This window comes from Seriola lalandi, unplaced genomic scaffold (assembly GCF_002814215.2).
Source record: "Seriola lalandi dorsalis isolate HSWRI2012SDOR001 ecotype SW California unplaced genomic scaffold, Sedor1 jcf7180002054892, whole genome shotgun sequence".
In the NCBI taxonomy this organism is placed as follows: Eukaryota; Metazoa; Chordata; class Actinopteri; order Carangiformes; family Carangidae; genus Seriola; species Seriola lalandi.
The window spans coordinates 874436-895771 of NW_019525444.1; the positions used below are offsets into that span (position 1 = coordinate 874436).

The 21336-nt window shown below is 40.7% G+C and overlaps 2 protein-coding genes across 4 annotated transcripts; one reads left to right on the top strand and one right to left on the bottom strand.

Annotated features, from left to right (window-relative positions):
* Nucleotides 1-1382: 1382 nt before the first annotated feature.
* foxl3 (forkhead box L3) lies at nucleotides 1383-6760 on the top strand. Its single transcript, XM_023429236.2, has 3 exons — nucleotides 1383-1610; nucleotides 2570-2738; nucleotides 3023-6760. Exons 1-3 carry the CDS (start codon nucleotides 1504-1506, stop codon nucleotides 3494-3496), a joined length of 750 nt encoding a protein of 249 aa, XP_023285004.1. The 5' UTR covers nucleotides 1383-1503; the 3' UTR covers nucleotides 3497-6760.
* A 1595-nt stretch (nucleotides 6761-8355) lies between these two features.
* On the bottom strand, nucleotides 8356-21179 carry tom1l2b (target of myb1 like 2 membrane trafficking protein b). Of its 3 annotated transcripts, none has more exons than XM_023429319.2 (15): nucleotides 21026-21179; nucleotides 20504-20588; nucleotides 19681-19759; nucleotides 19188-19337; nucleotides 17961-18095; nucleotides 17677-17823; nucleotides 16958-17074; nucleotides 16652-16785; nucleotides 16415-16466; nucleotides 14404-14572; nucleotides 13447-13576; nucleotides 13164-13227; nucleotides 12266-12325; nucleotides 11339-11375; nucleotides 8356-11239 (listed from the first exon to the last, which is right to left on the bottom strand). In XM_023429319.2, exons 1-15 carry the CDS (start codon nucleotides 21075-21077, stop codon nucleotides 11091-11093), a joined length of 1560 nt encoding a protein of 519 aa, XP_023285087.1. In that variant the 5' UTR covers nucleotides 21078-21179; the 3' UTR covers nucleotides 8356-11090. The 3 variants fall into 3 exon arrangements, with proteins under 3 accessions (XP_023285087.1, XP_023285086.1, XP_023285088.1); XM_023429318.2 differs by having other exon boundaries at nucleotides 17928-18095; XM_023429320.2 differs by lacking the exon at nucleotides 12266-12325 and having other exon boundaries at nucleotides 17928-18095.
* Nucleotides 21180-21336: the final 157 nt, after the last annotated feature.

Consider the following 21336-nt stretch of genomic DNA (forward strand, 5'->3'; position numbering starts at 1 on the left):
TGGCAAAAAAAGTGAAAAAACGACATAGTGTATTAAGGCATAAAAACATCAAAAGACGTCATAATATAGTAAGGTATAAAGACGTCATAGCATAATAAGGCCTAAAAAGTGAGAAAAACAATATAGTATAGTATGGCAAAAAAGTGAAAAAAATGGCATAGTGTATTAAGGCATAAAAACATAAAAAAAACATCATAATATAGTGAGGTATAAAAACTTCATAGTATATTAACGCCGAAAAAGCGAGAAAGACAATATAGCATAGTATGGCAAAAAAAGTGAAAAAACAACATAGTATAGTATGGCAAAAAAAGTGAAAAAATGCTTGGTATATTAATACATAAAAACATCAAAAGACGTCATAATATAGTGAGGTATAAAGACGTCATAGTATATTAAGGCCTAAAAAGTGAGAAAAACAATATAGTATAGTATGGCAAAAAAGTGAAAAAATGGCATAGTGTATTAAGGCATAGAAACATCAAAAAAAACTCATAATATTGTAAGGTATACACATGTCATAGCATAATAAGGCCTAAAAAGTGAGAAAAACAATATAGGATAGTATGGCAAAAAAGTGAAAAAATGGCCTGGTATATTACTGACCAAAAATAGCTTACATTTATCGTTCTTCGGCCAACAGACTCCACAGCCCAGGGTTGTTGCGCAACAAAGTATCCCACTCAGCTTAACAGCCATTTCATGTAGCCTACAGCAATTTCGATGCACTGAAGCCCACCGGCTCTGCCCTTGAGTATTTCCTGTTTGCTAGACTTCACATTTTAACTCCACATTTGACAGCAAAAATGTGCTTTTAATTCACTGAGTATGTCCGGCAGCTGAGCACGTGGCTGTAGCTTTACACAATTAAGTTTTAATTGCAGCATCATCTAAAATGATGCATTGCCAGAAACTACACAGAACTGATGAGCACCGACAATGTTAAAATGGATTGGTCATTCATTCATTACTTCCCTTTTTGGTAACGTTTTACATATTCTGTGCAAGACTTGGCCTCAATGGAGAGGATATTCCTGATGTAAGTTTAAGTTTATGTGAAGGTTTTGAGTTCTTTCTCTACCACTTGAAATATGGACAAAATTATCTCTTTTCAAAGATGAGATAGCATAGACTGGTTTCAGTTTTTCAATTCAAAGCTGGCCCTGAGATTTTGGTGCTAAAAAGCATGAAATATGAAATTCATGTGGATGACAAAAACACAAGCGGTGCACAAGAACAGGACCGGAGTTCAGTGAGCTCAGCTAGGTGGTCCTGAGTGTTCAGACCTGCAGCCGCTTCTGGAGAGCAGCTGGGACGAGGAGGGGAGAGGGGGGCTGGAGGGGCAGCCGTCATCAGCAGAGCTCAGAGTGAGTGTCAGCTGGCTGAGCAGAGCATGGTGGCGAAGCAGAGCAGCAGGACAGGGTGTTGCTGCTGGGCTTTGGCCAGGACAGTCAGAGGAGCCAGAGAGTTTGGACCACACATCTGACTCCTCAAAGTGTAGATATGTTCGATAACTCTAACTACCCCTTCAACTGTTTTAACTACGATGGAGACGGATACCCTTCCTCTAGCACTGACGAAGAGAAGAAAATGTGTAGACCCGCGTACAGGTATGGGAGATTTTGAATTCATACTTTCTTTCTTTTTTTTTTAAATTTCTTGATAACTATCAACTACTGTGGCCAGCCAATACCTGGCTTTATTTTTTCCTTTTAAAAGTGTAAAATGAACAGTTTTTTCATACAAATTTTACATTGTTTCAGCTTGGGCCAAACAAGACGAAACAGATTTTATGAGGGAACATAGTTCTGTTTTATATGTGTCACTACATTGTCAGCATAATGTAAATTCTGTATATTATCTCTCAAAACTTTTTAATAATCATAGTGTTGACTCTTATTTTGGTAGTCATTTCCCTTCAGAAGTGCAGCAAAGTTAATTTCTGGTTATTTTACCATTGAAAAATATTATTTCATTACTATTTCATAGATTCTTACTACGACTAATGATTTCTATAAAGCAGCCTAGTTTAGTGTGACTAGACTAGACACATCTTTTTAAACTTAAATAATGTGTAATATGTCATGACTTTTCCTAATGTTATGAGAATTTCTTATTAACACAATTTTGGACTGATGACATTTCAGAGATCTGCTACAGAAAATGACAAATTACTTCTATTTGCTGTCTCAAAAACATGGTTAAATACTGTGTAGGATACCAAACTAAATTGTACATTTCTTTCATTATAACTTAAATAACTTACTTTGGATTATATGACTTCATATATAACTATATATATATATATATATATATATATACATTTCAGATTGTGTAGCAAAGGGAAGGGTCACTGCTTTGTTATTTTTCTATAATCCAAGATAAAAAAAATATTTATATGAATTAGCAGTTATTACTATTTTTACACATAAATCGTCTGAGTCTGTGGGACCCCAAATAATGAGGTGAAGCAAAGTGAAGGTCAACACAAGCCGAGGGTTGAGAGTCGCTACCATGTGGCAGATTATGTCTTTTTTTTCATCTTGTCACATGTGTGTCTGTGTGTCAGCTACATCGCTCTGATAGCCATGGCCATCCAGCAGAGCCCTGAGCAGCGGGTCACTCTGTCGGGCATCTATGAGTTCATCATGAAGAGGTTTCCGTACTACCGCTCAAACCAGAGAGCCTGGCAGAACTCCATCAGACACAACCTGTCTCTCAACAGCTGCTTCATCAAGGTACAGACACACATGCAGCATGAAATTCAAGTGTTTATGTGCCTAATCAAATTAATTTGACCATTCATTTTACATAATTTTAGTCACAGATATTATTGTTTTTTAATTTGATTTATTTTTCCTCCTAATTTTGTCCCTTTTTATCTTTTTATCAGAAGTGAAATAATAGAAATAGTAATATAGGCTAGTTATTTTTATCCTTTCCCAAATAATATTTATTTCTTTTAATATTATTGGTTGTGTAATAATCATTAATTAATTAGTTGTCTAAATATTTCCCCCAGGTTCCTCGGACAGAGGGCAATGAGAAGGGAAAGGGAAACTACTGGACTTTTGCCACCGGCTGTGAATCCATGCTGGACCTGTTTGAAAATGGAAACTTTCGGCGTCGCCGGCGCAGGAGGAACATGAAAATTGGCCTCCGTGATTCAGGAGAAACCCCTTTCCACCCTTTGGAGAGCCACAGCAATCAGGACGTACCTGCAGCTCGGCACCCCGAACCCGACTCCACCCTCTGCCCTTTGAACCCTGAAAGGCCGAGGCCGGGTCCACAGCAAAACCATCTCATCCCAAACCCCACCCAGCAAGGGAAACCAGAGTCAGAGATCAAGTTTAGCATTGACTACATCCTTTCCACTCCGGATCCGCCTCTGTCTGGGTTCAGATCCTCCCACGGCCCCGTGCACATAGGGCCTGCAGGGCCACCTATACATGTGCTGGAGCCGCAACACCTCAACCTGCACTTCTGGACTCTGTGAGCAAAAAAGAGCAAGGGAAAACTTATTCCTTCACTAGCATTTGTGTCCAAAACTGGGAAATATGAGGACATCCAAAGACAAGAGAAATTCCACAAGAGGAATTTTACTGACTTGAAAATATAAACCAGGAACAAAATAAAGAGGTACAGTATTGTGTGATGGATTCCAGATGGAAAAAGTCACTTAAAGAAAGCAACGTGCTGTCGAAGATAAAATGTGAACAATACAGTGATGTGTTCATATTGTCATTATACTGTTTGTGCAGTGTCTAGTGCTGACATAGACTAGGTTTACAGTATTCTATATATGTATATACACAGGAGTATGATGTGTTTAAAAATGTTTTAAAAAGTACAACAAACTCCATTTATTGGATTCATTGAATTATCTTCAGATCAGAAGGTTCACATGTTTTTTCTTCATAAAAGAAGAATTTATTGAAAATTTCAGGGTTTTCCTTTTGTCACCTGTCACCACAGCACAGACCGTTAAATATGACTCATGTCATTTAGCTCTCATTAAGGGCCACTGTGGTCATGTTATTTTATTTTATTTAGTGTCAGGACAACTGTCTCTCACAAGGACTCCAGCTTTATGATCCACTTGTCCACTACTTGTTTCTCTACTGAAACCTTTTAAACAATAATTTTCTCAAGCCTCAACGGGAGTTAAAATCTAATCATGAGGTCTTTACTTCACTATTACATGTCCAGGCGTTTTTCATGAAAGACATTTCGATGTGTCACAGGAAGCGTAAATGACAAAATGAACTCCATTTAGCTTCCCAGGGTACCGGTACATGTTGGTACATACTGTTCATACTATCTTCATACAGTATTTCATTCATACTAATCATCAAAATTTCACTTTGTCCAACACTCTGGTTTATGACCTTCTACATAAACACACGATGTATAGATCAGAGAGAGTCAAAGTGTTCTCTGTGAAAAGACCTTTTCTGACTGAATTCAATTATTTCACACCCACTTACGGCCCATATATTGCACATTTTTTTCATTGACCTTTTGAAATCCTGATTGACTGACACTTAAATTCTAATCCAGTCACCCCTGATTATAACATATTGTATTCACGCACCTAAAAAGGAGCCTGACGAAACAGAGGTCTGGCTAACATTTCTTGCCTGTACGAGGGAGATCAATCATGGCGTGTTCCTGTGCCGTTGAAGGGACATTTTTCAATTTAACCTTTATATTATGTCTTGACTACATCAGAGGAGTTTCAACACACTTAACATGAGTGGCATTTAATATAGCATAACACTTGCAAGGTGAGGCCGAGATGTGACCCTATTTAAATACAGGGGCCCCTGCCTAAGCCTTAACAGCAACACCTCCCCCCAACAAACACACACACACACACACTCACACACACACGAAACCCCTGACGCAATTATAATTAAACACACCTTATGCCTCCTTTGCAAATGCCCCTCATCGATCTGTGGGTTTTTAACATTCATATGTGAACTGCCCCCCAGCAAACGTCTGTGGCGGCGCAAACGTTTATGGATCAGCAAGTTTCCATTAACAAAGTTGTTGATGTTGAATAGCGGGGGCTGCTGCTGCTGCTGCCGCGACGCCGCGGATATATTTGGGTAAATTAACTTAGCATAAAGTGCTCTGAGGCTACGGGGGTCTTTTGAGGCAGCTAAAGAGAAAGCAAGGCACCAGTCAGGCCCGAAAAGTCAATGCACATATTATGTTATAATATGAATATATGAAACTGTAGCTACTGGCACAGTGTCCCAGTGAATGGCCTCTATTAAACCAATATAAATTCATCAGGTTTATTCCAAGTTATCCCTCTGCCATCCTCAGCCAGTTGTTTATAATTACACACACAATAATATTTCTCATTATTATTAGGAGTGTGGACATTTTGTTTAGCTTGAGACTTCATTATATGCTGGCAGGTAAAATGAGCAGCTCAGGGCAAGAAACAGCGGAAGTGCAGGTAGAAGAAATTGGGAAACCATTGATCTGCAACGTTAATATAAAGTAAATCATAAACACAAATAGGTCATTTAATCTTCAGTGCTTGTTTAGCGATGAAGTTTCACTGAGGCTGTGTTGTCTGAAGATAAATATGAGTGTACTGTTTTGTTCCAATGACATAAACATATCTGTTTAGTGTATGAGTGTGATTTTTTCTGTACGTTTCCTTGAGCTGAGGCTGCAAGAGGTGAATAATCTAAGGGGGGGGCCACACATTGCTACCACTGTGAGCTACCAGCTAATGAAGATCAGCGAAATAGCCTGAGGATTCTGACGTACATTCATCTTTGCCCTTTTGCCATTTTGTGGCATGTGCAGAGCTGCTTGCAGGTACAGCCTGTGCGCACTTTAACACTGGATTATGCTATTATTTTTTAAATGGCTTCAAGTGTGCATGTGTGTCAGTAATGAGAAAATCAACACAGCATGTCAATCAATGTTAGTTGGAAGATGTGTTTACATTTAGACTGTCGGGAGGTTGTCCCTGCTAGGAATACAACAGAAGTGGTGGACTGGAGGCGACTGGAGAGGTTTCCAGAGAGAAAATGGAAAAGAGGCAATTTAATAAAGGAAAAGGGCTTGAAATACATAACTCAGAAATCTGCCAGACATCTGTTTAAATTTGTCACATCTCATTTGATAAACATGCCACCTTTGGTAAAGTTTCAGAAAAGGCGTCAAGCCTTTCTTACACTGAGAGGCGTGATTTGACCCTTTTCATCTGCACCTGAAACCTACACAGAACTCTACTGGAGGCACGAATACACAGTTACACAAATAACAGATAGAGCGTACAATGTCATACAATGTGTACAAAGATTAACACAGGGTTCGATCAACACCTTTCTGATACAGTCCCAACAAAACTGACAATGGAAATGTTTAAATATTGAAGATGGGCACGGTAGTTTTTTTTTCAGGCAGAAAGTACATAATGCGTTTGATGTGGACTACTTTCAGTTGCGGATGAATACACATTTGGTCCACTGGTGAATATTTACAGCAGCAGGCCAGTGTATGTGGTATAGACTGAAAATAAACTACAGCGCCCATGTTTATGCTAATGAAGGAACATGTGACCCAGTGTGTTGATGTGGCAAACATTGATGTGTTTTTAATAGTTTTTGGACAACAACAGACTTTACACATACAACAGTGTCAAATGTTCTACATCTCCATTTATTATGCCACATGTCTGCACCGACACACCTCAAATATAGCAAAATAAAAGTAATTAAAACACAAAGATTGTAAGTTTTCTATTGAATTACATTAGTAATTGCAATTGTTATGCAAATAACACCTGGAACATCGTGCACCGTGGTACAGGCCTGTATAAGCACCGTTCAAACTTCACCCAGATGTTTCCGATCCTGCATCATGTCAACTGTAAACTGGTGAACATCACACAGCAACACAGCAGCTGACCGACACTCTTGTTCGTGCTCGTGGTTGAGTTGTGTCACGGCCGTGTTCTGTGTTGCAAAGCAGATCCATTGCACTGTGTTAGCAGAACATGCAATGCAACTACAATGCACCACAGCTCCGGCCAGCATCTCCACTCACACCGGATACACGTGTTCCACGGCTGGTGTCGACAGTGGTTTCACTGCTGCTCTGTCGGGGAGATTCTGTTCGACTGATGGTTCAAGTTGTTGGGATGATGGTTTCCTTATCACTCACGTTGACCTCTGTGTGTGTCATCAGGCTCCGTAGTCCGACCACCAGGGTGTGCTAACTAACTGCTTGTGGACTGGGGGGAAGGGGGGGGTCACACACACACACACACACACACACACACACACCAGGCCGGTGTGTGTCCATCTGTGGGAAAGAGGCTGGGAAAATGTGAATCCTCCATGTTTCTTCCCCTTCTGTGAAGTTGAATCAATCTTTGAGCGATCCAACAGCGTCATACACTCAGGCCTCTGCACCAGATGTTCCGATGTTACGGTTAAAGTGATACTCATCAGAATATAATAATTAGTGAGTCTAATTAGAATTTGCAGGGGACAACAGTCACAGCTTGGTCATAATTTATTTTCAGTCTTGTGTGACTGTATCATCGGCAGTCGCTATCTTCACATATGGCAGTAGTTGTGGTGGCATGTTGCCATATGAACAGTAACTCTTGCTCATGCTTCCTCAGTCTCATGCCAACAAGTAGCACATGGTGTCTCTGCCTCTGGCAAAAAAAATTTTTCTTCTTTTCTGATTTACAATCACATTTGAATATTTTCCTTCTAGCAATTTAACAAAGATGTTATTACAAAGATCACATATCTAGTTAGTCTCAATTTGTTTAAATCAAATTTTTTAACTAATTTTTCTTCAGTGATCAAACTGAAAACATAAAAGCATCCATTTACCTCTCAAAGAGAAATCCCCCAGCTCTTTTGTGCAGTACGATTTTAAAGACATAATTTACTCATTTCAAACGGCACATGTTGAGTCAAACTGGATCCTGTGCACTGGTGTATTCCAGTCTGCTGTCTGGCAGACACACCCCTCTTTCTTTTTGACCGGGAAAACGCTCCAGTGACTGAGGCAGAATGTGAGGGGCCATGTTGTGGGATGAGGCGATTCCAGACGGCCAATGGGGAAGCCCCTGGTGTGGGGCCCACGGCCTTCCAGAGAGAGGCGGGGTGCTGGAGTGGTGGGGGTAAGGTAAATGAAAAGGGTTACTACAGGTCAGCCTCGGTTATTACCATCTGAAGAGGGATCCAGGCAAAGGATGGTATGCCAAGGAGAGGACTGGAGTGGTGAACCAAATCACGACTTCATATCGTATGAAACATTTGATTCTTATCAGAATAAAACAATAAAGACAGAAAAAACAAGTCTGGATCACACACTGCTAATGTTTTATTAGAGTTCATGCATAAGTCAAACAACACAAAGAGAAATGAGAGATGAGGCAACTCAGGAAAGTAGCAGTCACACAGCAAAGTCCTCCCTTATCAGCATCTCTTTTCATATCATCCAGTGACAAACAGAGAAACATATTGTTCCTCTGCAGAACAGGTCTGAGATGACTCTCTGGTTATCAGCACGCTGAGATTCAGTTATACGCCACTGACCGAGCTCACACTGAAACAAACCAGGGCAGTATCGAACAGGACATCTATTCTTGAAACACACATTTGGAGGCGTCTTTTGTTCAACTGAGATAAAACATTTCTGCGTTGCAGAACAGCTGACTCACTCACACACACACACACACACACACAAACAATCACACACACAATCACACGCACAATCACACACACAATCACACACACAATCAAGCGCGCGCGTACACACATTTTATACTAAATCAAGAAAACAGAAGTAGAAAGGGAGTTTCCCTTTCAAAAAAGTGCAATGATGATGCTTTATTGAAAGTGTCCGAAGTAAGTGTGTCTGTTAAGTCATCTGCTAGTTAGTCCATAAAAGTACGAGTGAGTGAATGGATTAAAAATATGTTTCCTTCATGAGATAAATGGGACAACTGGTGTGATTCTCTTACAGCTGCAAATAAGTGATGACCTGTCCTTATAAACCACATCCATATGTTCACTGTATGGACACAGTCGACCGACAATAACACCCAAGAAACCAATAAACATGACAAAGATACATTAGCCAGCAGCAGTGTATAAAAAGGAAAATCTGAACTCTATAAACAAAAGCCAAAAAACACTAAAACACACATCATTATGACAAGTTCTCATACTCTCCCTAAACATTTCAGTTCATTTCCCTTTTCTACAATAAAATGATTTAAAATACTGATTTGAAGAAAAAAAAATTGTGCTGAATAAATTATTTCTACACCTGTTTCTCATTACATTATTAGTGTTAGCTGATTTACAGTACGAGTTGAAAGGTAACGCGGCTGTCAAAGTGCACGCTTGTTTGAAGCTTGTTGTGACTGTGTTACATGTTGCATTTATTATTGTCAGAACAGTGAAATGTCTCATTTGTAGAGGTGTGTCTGCGGCAAGCTCATTTCTGAAAACAAATGTCATGTTGAAAGGTCAGGCCATTTTAAGATGTCAGCGTCAAGAAATAAAAGGAGAATAATAATGTGCAAACAGCGTTTGTAGTGTGATACTGAACTCTCGTTACATTTCCCTGGATATGAAACTGGGTCCCAGGTTAAAGACGGGACTGGACTATGTTTGAACAACCCAGTTATCCGGAATTTTCCTTCCACATCCAGAAGACAGCACAAATTTGGTCCTCTAAACTCAGTTTTAGATACAGATACAGCATCATCTATTCAAACAGGAGTTAAAACCTACAATCAATGAGTAAAACCCACCAATGACAGCATGTGTCTCCCGCAGCTACCAGTACCTCTGACTGGGATTCTGTTTAAAATAACATTCCCACTCCCTGTCAAAGCGTTCAACGACACACTTTCAGCACACACGATTACATAAACAAGAATAATTAGACCGTATCGTTCAGCAGATGGAAGTAAAAACCAGCTACAGCAGCTTTATGCTAATAAAATCTCAGCAAAATAATCTCAGTAAATCAGTTGTGACCAACATATCATCAAACAACTGCAGTTAAATTTAAAGACAAATCTACAACATGAGACGACAGATTCAAAAGAAGGTAAAAGAACACATTTGTCGGTATGCTGCGCAATTATGCCGATCACAAAAACTAAATTCCCTTCTGTTATCGTTCTGATTTAGAGCTTGCAAATGATCAGATGTTTACTATTCCCTTTTCTTGTGGAAAACTTGACCCCAGTGAGGTACATCCCTATTGTCAGAGCAGCTGCAAACATTAAACCATTTTCAAAAATCTACATTAAATCCACATCTCTTTCATACATACTGTAGCTTAAATATACACACAACGCATAAACTTGACATTTGTCATTTACAGATTTACAATTCAACTCAGGCTGACTTGAAAAGGGACTGAGACAAACACCAAAACGATATCCGTGTAGGTACGCTCAGCGTTTCTGCCTTTGAATTCTGCAATAACAACCATAATGTTTCTGATGGGGGTTCTTTAATAGTAAAAACTTAAATAATCAAGTTTGGTGGTAATGCACGCTTGGAGGGCTTGGATAGGAAATGTATTTCCTATTTATGACAAGGACTCTTTTCGTATATATATATATATATAGATATATATCTATATACATCTTATCATCAGGATTAGCTGCAACATGAAGCTCTGCAGTCCACAGCAGGCGGAGGGAGATTCTTCACATGAGAAGAACAAGAAGGAGGAATAAGCTGCTGCCTCATTGCCTCTGACACTGGTCCTCAGGTGGGTGAGATCCATCGTCTGGTGGCGTATCAAAATAGGTTATTTATTTGGTTTTCTTTTTGTACTGGGAAATTAACGGAGAGGAGGAACAATTCCCTTTTTTCTTTCTTTTTTCTTTTTTTTTTTTTTTTTTTTACAAGGATGGCATGTACAAATCTCTGTAGTGTAACTGAACTGTGTTGTGGTGAGAATGGAGGTGGATGTGTTTTAGTGTCAGGTCAGTCCGTCTTCGGGTGATGCTTCTCGGCTGGTCGGGTCTCAGGCTGAGGGGTCGAGGGTCAAAGGTGAAAGGTCTACATGGCAAACAAAGTGTCCTCCGGCCTGTCCGGCTTCTTGCGGCTGGGGGTTTCCTGCGCCGCACCCGGGTCGCCACCAGGGGGCGACGGTAGGCTGGGGGCCATCTCTGCCGCTTTGGCTCTTTCCTCGAGGAACTTGTCGAACTCTAGAAGAATTGGTACAAAAAAAAAATGAAAAGTGAAATGTTGTGAAATGCAGCTGGAAACAACAGAAAACTGAGAAAAGGAGATTTACGTCATCCTACCTTCACTGGTCACGCCCTCCTCACCTTCATCTCCTTTCTGTCGGGGGAAAAAAAAAAGACAATGTCACACCTGGTAGTTGATTTTGTCAAACTTATGTCACTGCAAAACCACCACCACAAATCAAGACAAACTCTGCTCCTGTGCACGAGACCAAAACCACACACACACACACACACAGCAGAGTACCTGTTTTATCATTTAACACTCACCAGTCAGTTTTTATTACTATACAAGGAGCCACTTACCCGTTAGTACCACTTTCCATTGATGCCCATTCATATGACATATTAAGAACACCAAAACAAATGCACCAGTTGCCTCCCAACCAAAACAGCTGGATATTCCCGCTCAATAATGCAACACAGTCTCACAAATGTGTGTAAAATGAGCATGAAGTCTTGTAATGCTTTATCACTTATTCTGGACCACAACACAAAACTACGCATCCTCTCTTCCCCTTGCGTCACATTAAAAAAGTCAGAGCTTTCGGTTAAGATTCAGTTCAGGTTGGGCAACATAAATAATTTGATATAAGTTAGGAAACTTTCATAAATGTGAAGCTACAACTAAAAATCTCTCACATGAGAAGGAACTTTATCCTTGGTTGTCAAAGCTGAGAGCAGACGGAGACACATATTCACAGACCTGACCACCTGATCCTGGACATTTGCATTCATTTACATTCAAGGCCTTATGCTCATTTCACAAAATTTTTTCGTAATAAGGTCAGTTCGCCCCCACAACACACTGTTAGTATCTTCAAATTAAACTAAAATGTTAAAATGTGGTCAAATAGTGAGGAAATGTGATATAAGAGAAATGTGTTACTTTCTGGCTCCAAAAAAACTGAGATAAAGGGGCTACAACAGAGTGAAAAAGCAAAGAGGGAGAAGTGCAGGCAGAAATAAAAATCATGATGGGCTCACCACATCAGTACACAGCCACTCCTCTATGTCATCCATGACAGAGGACTGGCCACCGACACCCTACGGGGCAGCATCAAGACCACCACAGGTGGCCGGAAAACAGAGCAAAAAAAAAAATCCCACCCCAAACACAAAAGAATATATGACTTAAATGAACTTCAGTGTCAAATGCAACATAAGAGAGTATTTCGTGAGGGAAAAAAAAAAAAAATAATGAAGAAATGGAATGGAAATCAATGTTTGTGAATGGTGTGGCACATCACATGAGCAGCCTGTGAGGGAACATCCACATTCACACAAACACAACGCCGGCACATCCTCAGCATGCAGGTTAAAGCTGGTAATGCTGGCGACGAGGAAATACGGGAAGCAAAATCACGTCTGACACCACAGCAGGAAATGAACTCTCATCCAGTGACCACAAGCTGAATCCGTTTCATTACAAAGAAAACTAGATTTGAATAATAGAAAACAACCCACTAGTGGGTGATAGAGCAGCTACAGAGCATGTTTACAAGTTTTTAAGATCTGAAGTGTTTCCTTTCCTACTTGACCGTTTAGTATAGAGATTAAAAAAGTTTTGTGAGAAGCAAACAAACAACTGACAAGACAAAATCTATGTCAGTCTTGTTAGTAATGCAACATAACAACAGATAAGAAGGAGTAGTTCTACTTAAGATGCTTAATCAAAGTTAAAAATACTAGAAACTGGCAAAAAAAAAAAAAAAAAATCTTCAGTTTGAGAACTAGATTAGTTGCATCCAGCAGCACCAGTTCAAACATGAGATACAGCCTGTCGCACAGCACACACACACACACACACACACACACACACACACAAGAAAACACTGAGTGAAAGTCACAGCCCACACTGGACAGATAAGCCTGTGTCACTCACCGCTCCTGCAGTTGGCTGTAGGACATCCAGAGTGGGAGGAGCCTGGCTGTCTTCTGCTGCAGCGCTGAGACAGGACACAGACAAGGGCTTTTATAATAAGTGTTGGGAAATTGTTTTTGCCTGTTGATACCTAATTAATAATGTGATTAGAGCTGAAACAATTAGTCGACTCATTGATCAACAGAAAATGAATCTGGAACTGAAATTTTTATTGTCTACGCGACTTTTTTAAGCAAATTTAATTTCAGCAAGAATCAACATTAAATCTCTAATGTGTCCTTACGTCTTGTGTGGCTCAGGCACAGTTCCGGTCCTGGTCTGAGCGAACACGTCAAAGTCGTCCTGAGCAGCAGGAGGAGGCTTACAGCTGGACAGAGAGCTCAGGGTGCTGCTCACACTGTCTGCACCCATGTCTGGAGAGAAAAGAATAACACACTTGATTGTCAAGTAACCCTACAGTGTAAAAACAGAATCCCACAGAGTAAACTACAAAGCCAATTGAATTGTACAAATTTTCTAACAAAACTTCCTACAGTGTCACAAATCCACTAAGAAGCAATGCTGATGCTATCAGAGGTCAAATGCAGAAGCAGCTTGGGGCTAAATTTTGTCTACATCAATCTGCAGTGGTTCAGGTGCAGGAGTTAAACAAATAGTTCAAATGTTTTGGGAAATATTCGTACTCGCTTTCTTGCTGAGAGGCAGATCATATCTGTGCAGAAAGACTGGAGGCAGGGGGAAGCAGCAAGCCAGGCTCTGTCCAAAGTTCAAAAACACACCTATCACGTTGTATCTTGTTTATTTATTCCGTACACAAACCCAAACGTAATGACAAGTTGTGGTTTCATGGAGCTCCCCCCACTTCCAGTCTTATGCTAAGCTAAGCTGTAAAGTTAACTCACAGACAGAAAGTGGAATCAACCATCTCATCAACTATTGGCGAGAAATCCAAACAGAAATGTGGAGCTGTTCCTTTAATCCAGTGATGTAAACATAAGTGACATAAGTTTGGCAACAAAGCGACCTTCTAAATTGTTTTGTGTTCAGCTGTGTTCAGTGTTTCATTCATTATTCATTCATTATTACATGACTAACTAGCCAGTGGGCTAATTTCACAAAACCACTCATGTGGGTTACAAATGTTCTGAAACACATCCAGCTTTTACCAGCTGTTGGAGAACACCACTTCTGTAGCCTCAAAGTGAGCACTCGTCTAATGTCTGAGGTAGCAGATGCATACCAAGACCAGCCAGGCGAGAGGCCAAGGTGGCAGGGGAGGAGGGCCTTCCCGCAGGGGCTGTGATGGTGGGGGGCAGGCTAGTTGGGGCTGCGTTCGGCATGTTGCTGACCACCGCCGGGGAGCCTGGGCCGAGGTCGATCAGGTTGTCCTCTGTAGCCTCACTCAGGACCTGGTGAAGGAGGAGTGATGAGACACACTTTATAGCTCTTGTTTCATGTAGGAGCAGAGACAAGGATTTACGGTCTGTGGCTCATAAGGTGTAAAACAAATCCTTTTGTGGGAGGCTAAGGAAAGGCAGGGTTATACAGTACGTAGTCCCTTGACTGTGTTTGAAAAGAAAAGAAAAGAAAAGAAACAAAAAACAAAAACGAAAAGCAACATTTTTGGTCTAAAATGAAATACAAAGGCACAGTGCATAATAAGAACAAGTAAAAAGGTGGAAAACTTGTTGGTTAGCTTCAGGAGAGCATGAAAATGTCTGTAACTGAGGGTGGCAGGAAATTAAACATCCTCCTGAAAAACTGTTTCTTAAGGGGCTCCAAAAATACTGTTTTACAGTAAAGATATATTTTGTTTTCCATGGTATTTGCTCAGAGGAAATGGACAAGTTTGCCATTCATTTTTGATTTTTAGTCAGTTATGACAGATGTTTCCTAACTGCTGGTTATCCATCAAAGCAAAACAATCCCCTTAAGAAGGTAGAAATAGAGCAGGGAAGGAGGAGGGGTGACTGAATCTTTGGGCTCTGGAGGAGCTGCTCTATCAAGATCATTTTGCAAATCTCAAACTCTAACTGTCTGAGATAATGCAAACACAACATGACAGTGGCTGTAGCTGTGCCACTGTCAGTCTACCTCCAGGTTCATCGTATCATTGGCTGTTGGGGGCTGCATAGTCAAAACATGCCATATGGGGTGAAAGATAGTGGTGGAGGCTGGGCCCATATTATTTAGCCATGTTTCAACAGTCGCTGTGGGGGTGACACTGGTCATTTAGGGACAATATTTTCATACTTGCCTGTCTCAGCTAGCCACAGAAACAGTAGAACAGAAAAGAACAGAAAGGAAGAGACAGTGAATACCATTTACATGCCTGTGCAGGGACACAATGTAATGGTATGAACCTATGGAAGATATAACATGCCTGATTAACAGGAAACCCAGTGGAGCAGCAAAAATGTTCCAAGAGCACCTTCATGCTTTACAAGATATTTTCTTGTGTCTAATAGACACAACAAGAAACTGACAAAAGCTATGAAGCAAAGAAAGGCTCTACTGTTAGCAGCTGTAGGCATGTGACATTCATGGAATCAACTAAATCATAGCTGTCGATAAACATTGTTCTCCATCTCGATTTAGACATATACAGTATTATTTTGTTGACAGGTCCATTTGAAACCTTGCGAGATTGGAATGGACGTCAATAAAACTGACAAATGGAAACCATTCTGGAAACAATGAGAGGCACCTGTTAGATGTGATGCCAAACTCAGCTTCCCATAATGCTATCAGGTCTAAAGCACCCTTCTTAGAGGACTGGTGATTGTATTCCATTCTGGCATGGGATAACACAAGTGCATTTCTAAATTGCAATGACTTCCCTTTGCATTGTGTTGTCACAGTCAATGTTTCCCCCTGCTGGACAGGACTTAAAAGCAACAGGCCTGCTCTGGTTGAATTATATAAAGACAAATTCATGTCCAAATGGAAAACTAACAAAAAAAAAATAAATAAAACTTTTGCTTTGCATTATACAATCAATGTAAATGCATATGTCTGTTGGGTTTCTGTTTGATCAGGCATGTACATCTGGTAAATCATTGATAGGTAACTGACAGATAACCACACTAGAAAGACATTGTAAAAGCATGTAACATGGACACACTACAGACACTGAAAAGTGTGGACATCAAAGAATGAGAAAAGATGAGCAGAAAATAAACACCATGACATGAAGGAACTAGTGATGCTAACACTGGGCGTTTCACCAGCTGAAGTAACTGCTGACTCACCCCATTGTTGACGCTCTGAGCTGCAGACCTCCCAGACCTAAACCTCTCATACCTGAGGCAAAGACAGGACGGCATGAAAGAAATTAACAAGAGCCCTTCAGTTTACCTCACCAAATCTGTGCAAACATTGCAATACTGTCTGGGTATATATGAGTTTGTGTTTGTGCGTACTTTTTTCCCCTCCTAAAAATTAGTGTGAGCCTGCATTTGTCTGTGGATTTGTCAGAGCTTTCTAACCTTTCGTAGCGTAGGAAAATGTTGTTGAGGTCGTCGTTGACATGCAGTAGCTCCTCAGTCACAGCTTCATTGGAAACACAGGAGATGAGCTCCATTATTCTCTGTTGCATGGCTCTGCAAGTCCTGTTCAGCTCCTAAGAACGTACAAACATATGTAAACACATTTAAGCATGATGATCTCAGGTTAGGGGTTTTCTAAATGGTTTGCACAGGTCTGTTCAAACAAAAAATACCAGTATCTTATATTTGTTCATTTACACACTTCAGAATGTTGACACAGACAAACACACATAAGTGGCTCCTTGCCTGTAGTAACTCATAGTCTGAAGCGTCCTCCTGTCCTGGGACCATCTCAGTCAACATCTCTGACATCACCTTAGTGTTTCCTCGAACAATGTCCAACTCACTGCGCAGCCGGCAAATCTGGATGACAAAGAGATAAATTCATCTACAGTTAATACTACTACTACACGCAAGCTGGTGTTAGAAAAAGAATCTGATTTGCAGACAACAGGGTTGTTTAAACAGTGATTCCAAACCAGGGCTACTTGGAAAACTCAATTAAACTTCATTTTAACTCAACTAAAACTGAATCATTTTGATTTGACTGAAAATATATATATGTATTTTTGTGTTTAAGAGGAAAATAAACAGCAAAATACATTACATACACATTAAATACATGTAAAACCACACGTTGCAACTGAGTGTGTGTGAAAATAAGTTAGCAAAGACAGCCAAAAGTAAAAGATAAATGGTTGAAACGTCCAGCCTCTGACAATCAGAATGATTACACTACAAATACAAAGTAGACTAAACACCCATATCCTGATGATATAATAAACAAGTGTTAAATAACCTTCAGCTTAGTTCCCTACTGAAACATAACAGCTCTGGTAGTACGTCAGACAGAAAGGATTGGATTAAGACATCTTCTTTTGTAAGGGAACTGCAGGTTGTTACAGGTTGGATACACATCTGAAGTAACTGTTCAGTTTCAGTCGTGTATGGGAACAACACTGTACCTGCTCAGGTGTAGGATTGATGGATCCAGAGGCATGAATGTTGGGGACCTGGGGGTCAGTGTAGGCTGGGGGGACAGCATGTGGTGTGGGCTGAGTAGCGGTGCTGTACTTGTGTAGGGTGGAGTCGCCCTCTGGAGCAGTTGCAGACTAGAAGCAACAAACAATGAGATAATATACATAACAGACTGGGACAGATTAATTAGAAAGATAATCTTATTCTGATTAGTTTTTGCGTAGAATCTTTTGCACACATGAGCTGAGCTGCTTAATGCGATGCCTTGTACCCGCTGAGGTGTGTGTATAGGCGACAGGGTCTCCAGGTCTGACATGGGGAACTCGATGCCTTTCCTCTTCAGCTCCTCATAGATTTGGACCACCCCTGTGAGGTCTGGACTGCTCCTGAATGCATCAGCCCACGCCTGGAGAAGGCAAAGTAAGAAAAAGGGAGTTAAAAAGGAGAGAATGAAAGAAAAAACAACGGGTAAAGGGAGGGCTGACAGCAAACAAAGCAAGGGATGTCAGTATAATAAACGAGGCCTGTTCTCTGATCATTTCTGTTTGTCTGTCTTGAATACATTCAGTCAACAAACCACAAAGCTCTTGGCTTTTCTCTCTCAGCAGTGGGCAGGCTAAAGCTAGACCGGGCCATTACAAGAGCTCAAACACATGACACACTTTTAAAAACAAGTGCACAAGGTCTTTGAGGGAGTTCTTGTTCTACTTAGTCACTTCAAACTGCAAGTCGGTTTAATCTAAATTCAAATTTTCACAACAGTTCCCTTCTCTCCGTTGTGTGTGTCAGTGAGTCTGCAAACATCATAAAGGCTATGTACAGTAAAACCAGTACAGTAAATATGCAAACCCAATGCTCTAACCAAGGCTACACAGTCTGGCTGGAATATATCAACTTAGTCTCGACTATTAACTGCACACACGCTCACTTTTATCAACTTCGAGGAGCTGCATCAGGCTGTGTGTGTATGAAGGAAGTGCTGCTCAAAAAACGTTTCCCACACAATTTTCCCAAGTGACTCTCTTGTCATGAACTTGTTTGTCTAGTGATAAGACAAACAAGGAACAATTAGAGTCTCTCTTCTCCCTCACAGGTATTGTATGCTGCCCTCCTGGATCCATGCTGTAGCTCTAGTCACATGGTTCCCCTGGTGGAAATAAGAGCAGCCCACATGAGCCTTGCAGGGTTACCCGAGCTGCAACAGGTAACAGGAGCTGCTCCGCAGAAGCCCTGGAGACACTGTACTTTACCTGAGGCTCTGCCTGGGGATGATAGGCCGCCTCCTGGATTGCTGCACAGCCACACCTACTGTAATAAACACCTGCACTAAAAAACTCATGTCACTGCTCGCTAACTGACTCAATCTGAAATATTTTTTTCCTCACACGTGTCACGTCTGTCATGGAAATGACATACTAGGATTCATGGCACGTGCTCACTGTGAACACAGAAGCCGACAAACCTGGACTAGGTGCATACAATTTTACTGATATCTTACCTGAATCAGGGCAAGTACTTTATCTTGAACGATTGTAGGTGGGTTGTTTTTAGGAGAGATGATTTTAACAAGGACGCCATCAACAAAATCCCTGCTAGTGACTAAAGCATGAAAACGATGGCCGCAGTTCTTCACACACGTCTCTAGGACCTGATGGATGCAGAGAAGAAACTGCTTTCAGAAGATGCTACTGCCTTACAAACTGTACATACTGTTGTAGACACATTAACAGTTTTTCAAACCAGACACAGTATGTATATGATATTGCAAATTCTCTGTGGATGCAAATTATGTGATACAATCAAGTGGCATTACGTGATTTGCTCTACATAGTTAAATAACATACATTATGTGAGAGAAAAAACACAGTATTTTATTTAACCTATTCGTCTGATGGTGACAATAGAACAACTGAAGTATGTGAGTAATTTTTTTTTAATAACTTAACTTGTAATGCTGTGTAGCTGCCCCCCTTTTTCCCACTTTAACTCACCGTTAAAGCCAACATCACTTCTCTATAGTTCCTGTTGCCATTCAGCCTCTTCTTCACTGCTCTAATGGCATCTTTTGGCCTGCACACACACACACACACACACGAGTACACAAACACACAAGTAAAAGCACACATTAAACACAATGATAGCATAGTGCAGCACGCCCACAGCTTTTTAATGGACCGATAACACACGCCAAGAAGAATTACCAAGAAGCAAAGGTTTCTGGGGGCATTCTGAATGGCACTGACACCCTGACTACCAGGCTGTGCCACATGTCAATGATTTCTTGACTTTTCACAATCTCTGGACTGACACTGTGACTGTTCTGCTGTAAGATAGAAATAACTAACGTTTGAATTCTTTGACTACTTCAAACAGTTTGCATCAACATCACAGTAGTGGGAATATGACACCCCTTGCATTCCCCAGAGACAAGAAAGAAGCATAGTCAGTCCTATTTTTATAGACTGCTACAATACATTGAGCGAGGCTAGGCAAGACCCACCTAAGGCAGTTTACAACCCATTAATCAAACAAGAGCTGAACTTCACACAACCGCTTAAACATACAGTACAAGGTTAATGGAGCAGTGAGATAAGCAAAGAGGCCTTGCAGACATCCACCTAACACAACCAGAGCTAGGCTTCTTCAGGTAAAGAAAAGATAGGACTGACTCCAATGGCATATCATGCTGCAGCAATGCATTATGTAAAACAGCACAGAAACACGGAAGACTTGATTTAGTTGAATTGAGCAAGTAAATATGAGAGTTAATCAATAACATATGTGGATATTCATTGATTTTCTCTGGGTGCTCACCCATCCTCTGTTTCATTGATGATGTCACATATTTCCATGTTGAGGGTCCAGTCTTCACTTTGCAGGGAGCCGTCAGTGGCTCTCTCTGCAACACACATACAGGTATTGAAAAAGCTGAGAACATGACATTTAAAGACGTTTCAGTAAAGCACAGCTGCCCAAGTATATGACGATGACTGGCGGCTAGCTAACTGTTAGCTGACTTAGTTATTAGCCAACCTTTAAGACATACGTGACTGAATTCGTTAATGTTTTTTAGCGCTGAGACAAGAAATGACAGTGGCAGAAAAAAGGACCTTTAGTTTGATAACGGTAACGCTAGCACAATGACAGCAGATGTTACCGTAACTACTAGTTAGCAAGGCGGCTAACGGTGGCTCTCCAGCTGTAGAGAACTTATTCAGGGACGTTAGCATGCTAAAGGTAGGAAGACCGTAAATGACTATTGCATAAAACAGACATTTCCGGGACAAATATATCAAGCTGCATGCACTGTCGTTTCCTTAATATCCAGTTACATACCAATGCAGTGCCCCACTGGGGTACTGTAAGGATTTCCCAAAAGGAACTCCATCTTGCTCGACAACAAACAAGTCAGTCCATGGGATGATGATGATACATGAGGAAACGTCCAGTAAGTCCCGCCCACAGAGCAACGTAATTGGCCAAGAAATCCTGACCTTTAGCGTGATTGGACAGTTAGAACATCCATCATGAGAGTTGGGCGATTGTAAATAAAAGGTACAAAGGTTGCATCTATAAAACTGAAATTGTTATTTTATGACCGCAGCAGTCGGTCTTCTGTGAGAAGATTCAGACAAATAACATTAGAT

What these genes read in the sequence shown, in the direction of transcription:
- tom1l2b (XM_023429318.2), bottom strand. Translation starts at nt 21,077, where the DNA reads ATGGAGTTCCTTTTGGGAAATCCTTACAGTACCCCAGTGGGGCACTGC. An exon ending in ATCAATGAAACAGAGGATGG is followed by an intron (nt 19,760 to 20,503) that starts GTGAGCACCCAG and finishes GTGTGTGTGCAG; the next exon opens with GCCAAAAGATGCCATTAGAG. An exon ending in AAGTACTTGCCCTGATTCAG is followed by an intron (nt 18,096 to 19,187) that starts GTAAGATATCAG and finishes TGCCTTCTCCAG; the next exon opens with GCGTGGGCTGATGCATTCAG.
- foxl3 (XM_023429236.2), top strand. Translation starts at nt 1,504, where the DNA reads ATGTTCGATAACTCTAACTACCCCTTCAACTGTTTTAACTACGATGGA. An exon ending in ATGTGTAGACCCGCGTACAG is followed by an intron (nt 1,611 to 2,569) that starts GTATGGGAGATT and finishes TCTGTGTGTCAG; the next exon opens with CTACATCGCTCTGATAGCCA. An exon ending in TCAACAGCTGCTTCATCAAG is followed by an intron (nt 2,739 to 3,022) that starts GTACAGACACAC and finishes TATTTCCCCCAG; the next exon opens with GTTCCTCGGACAGAGGGCAA.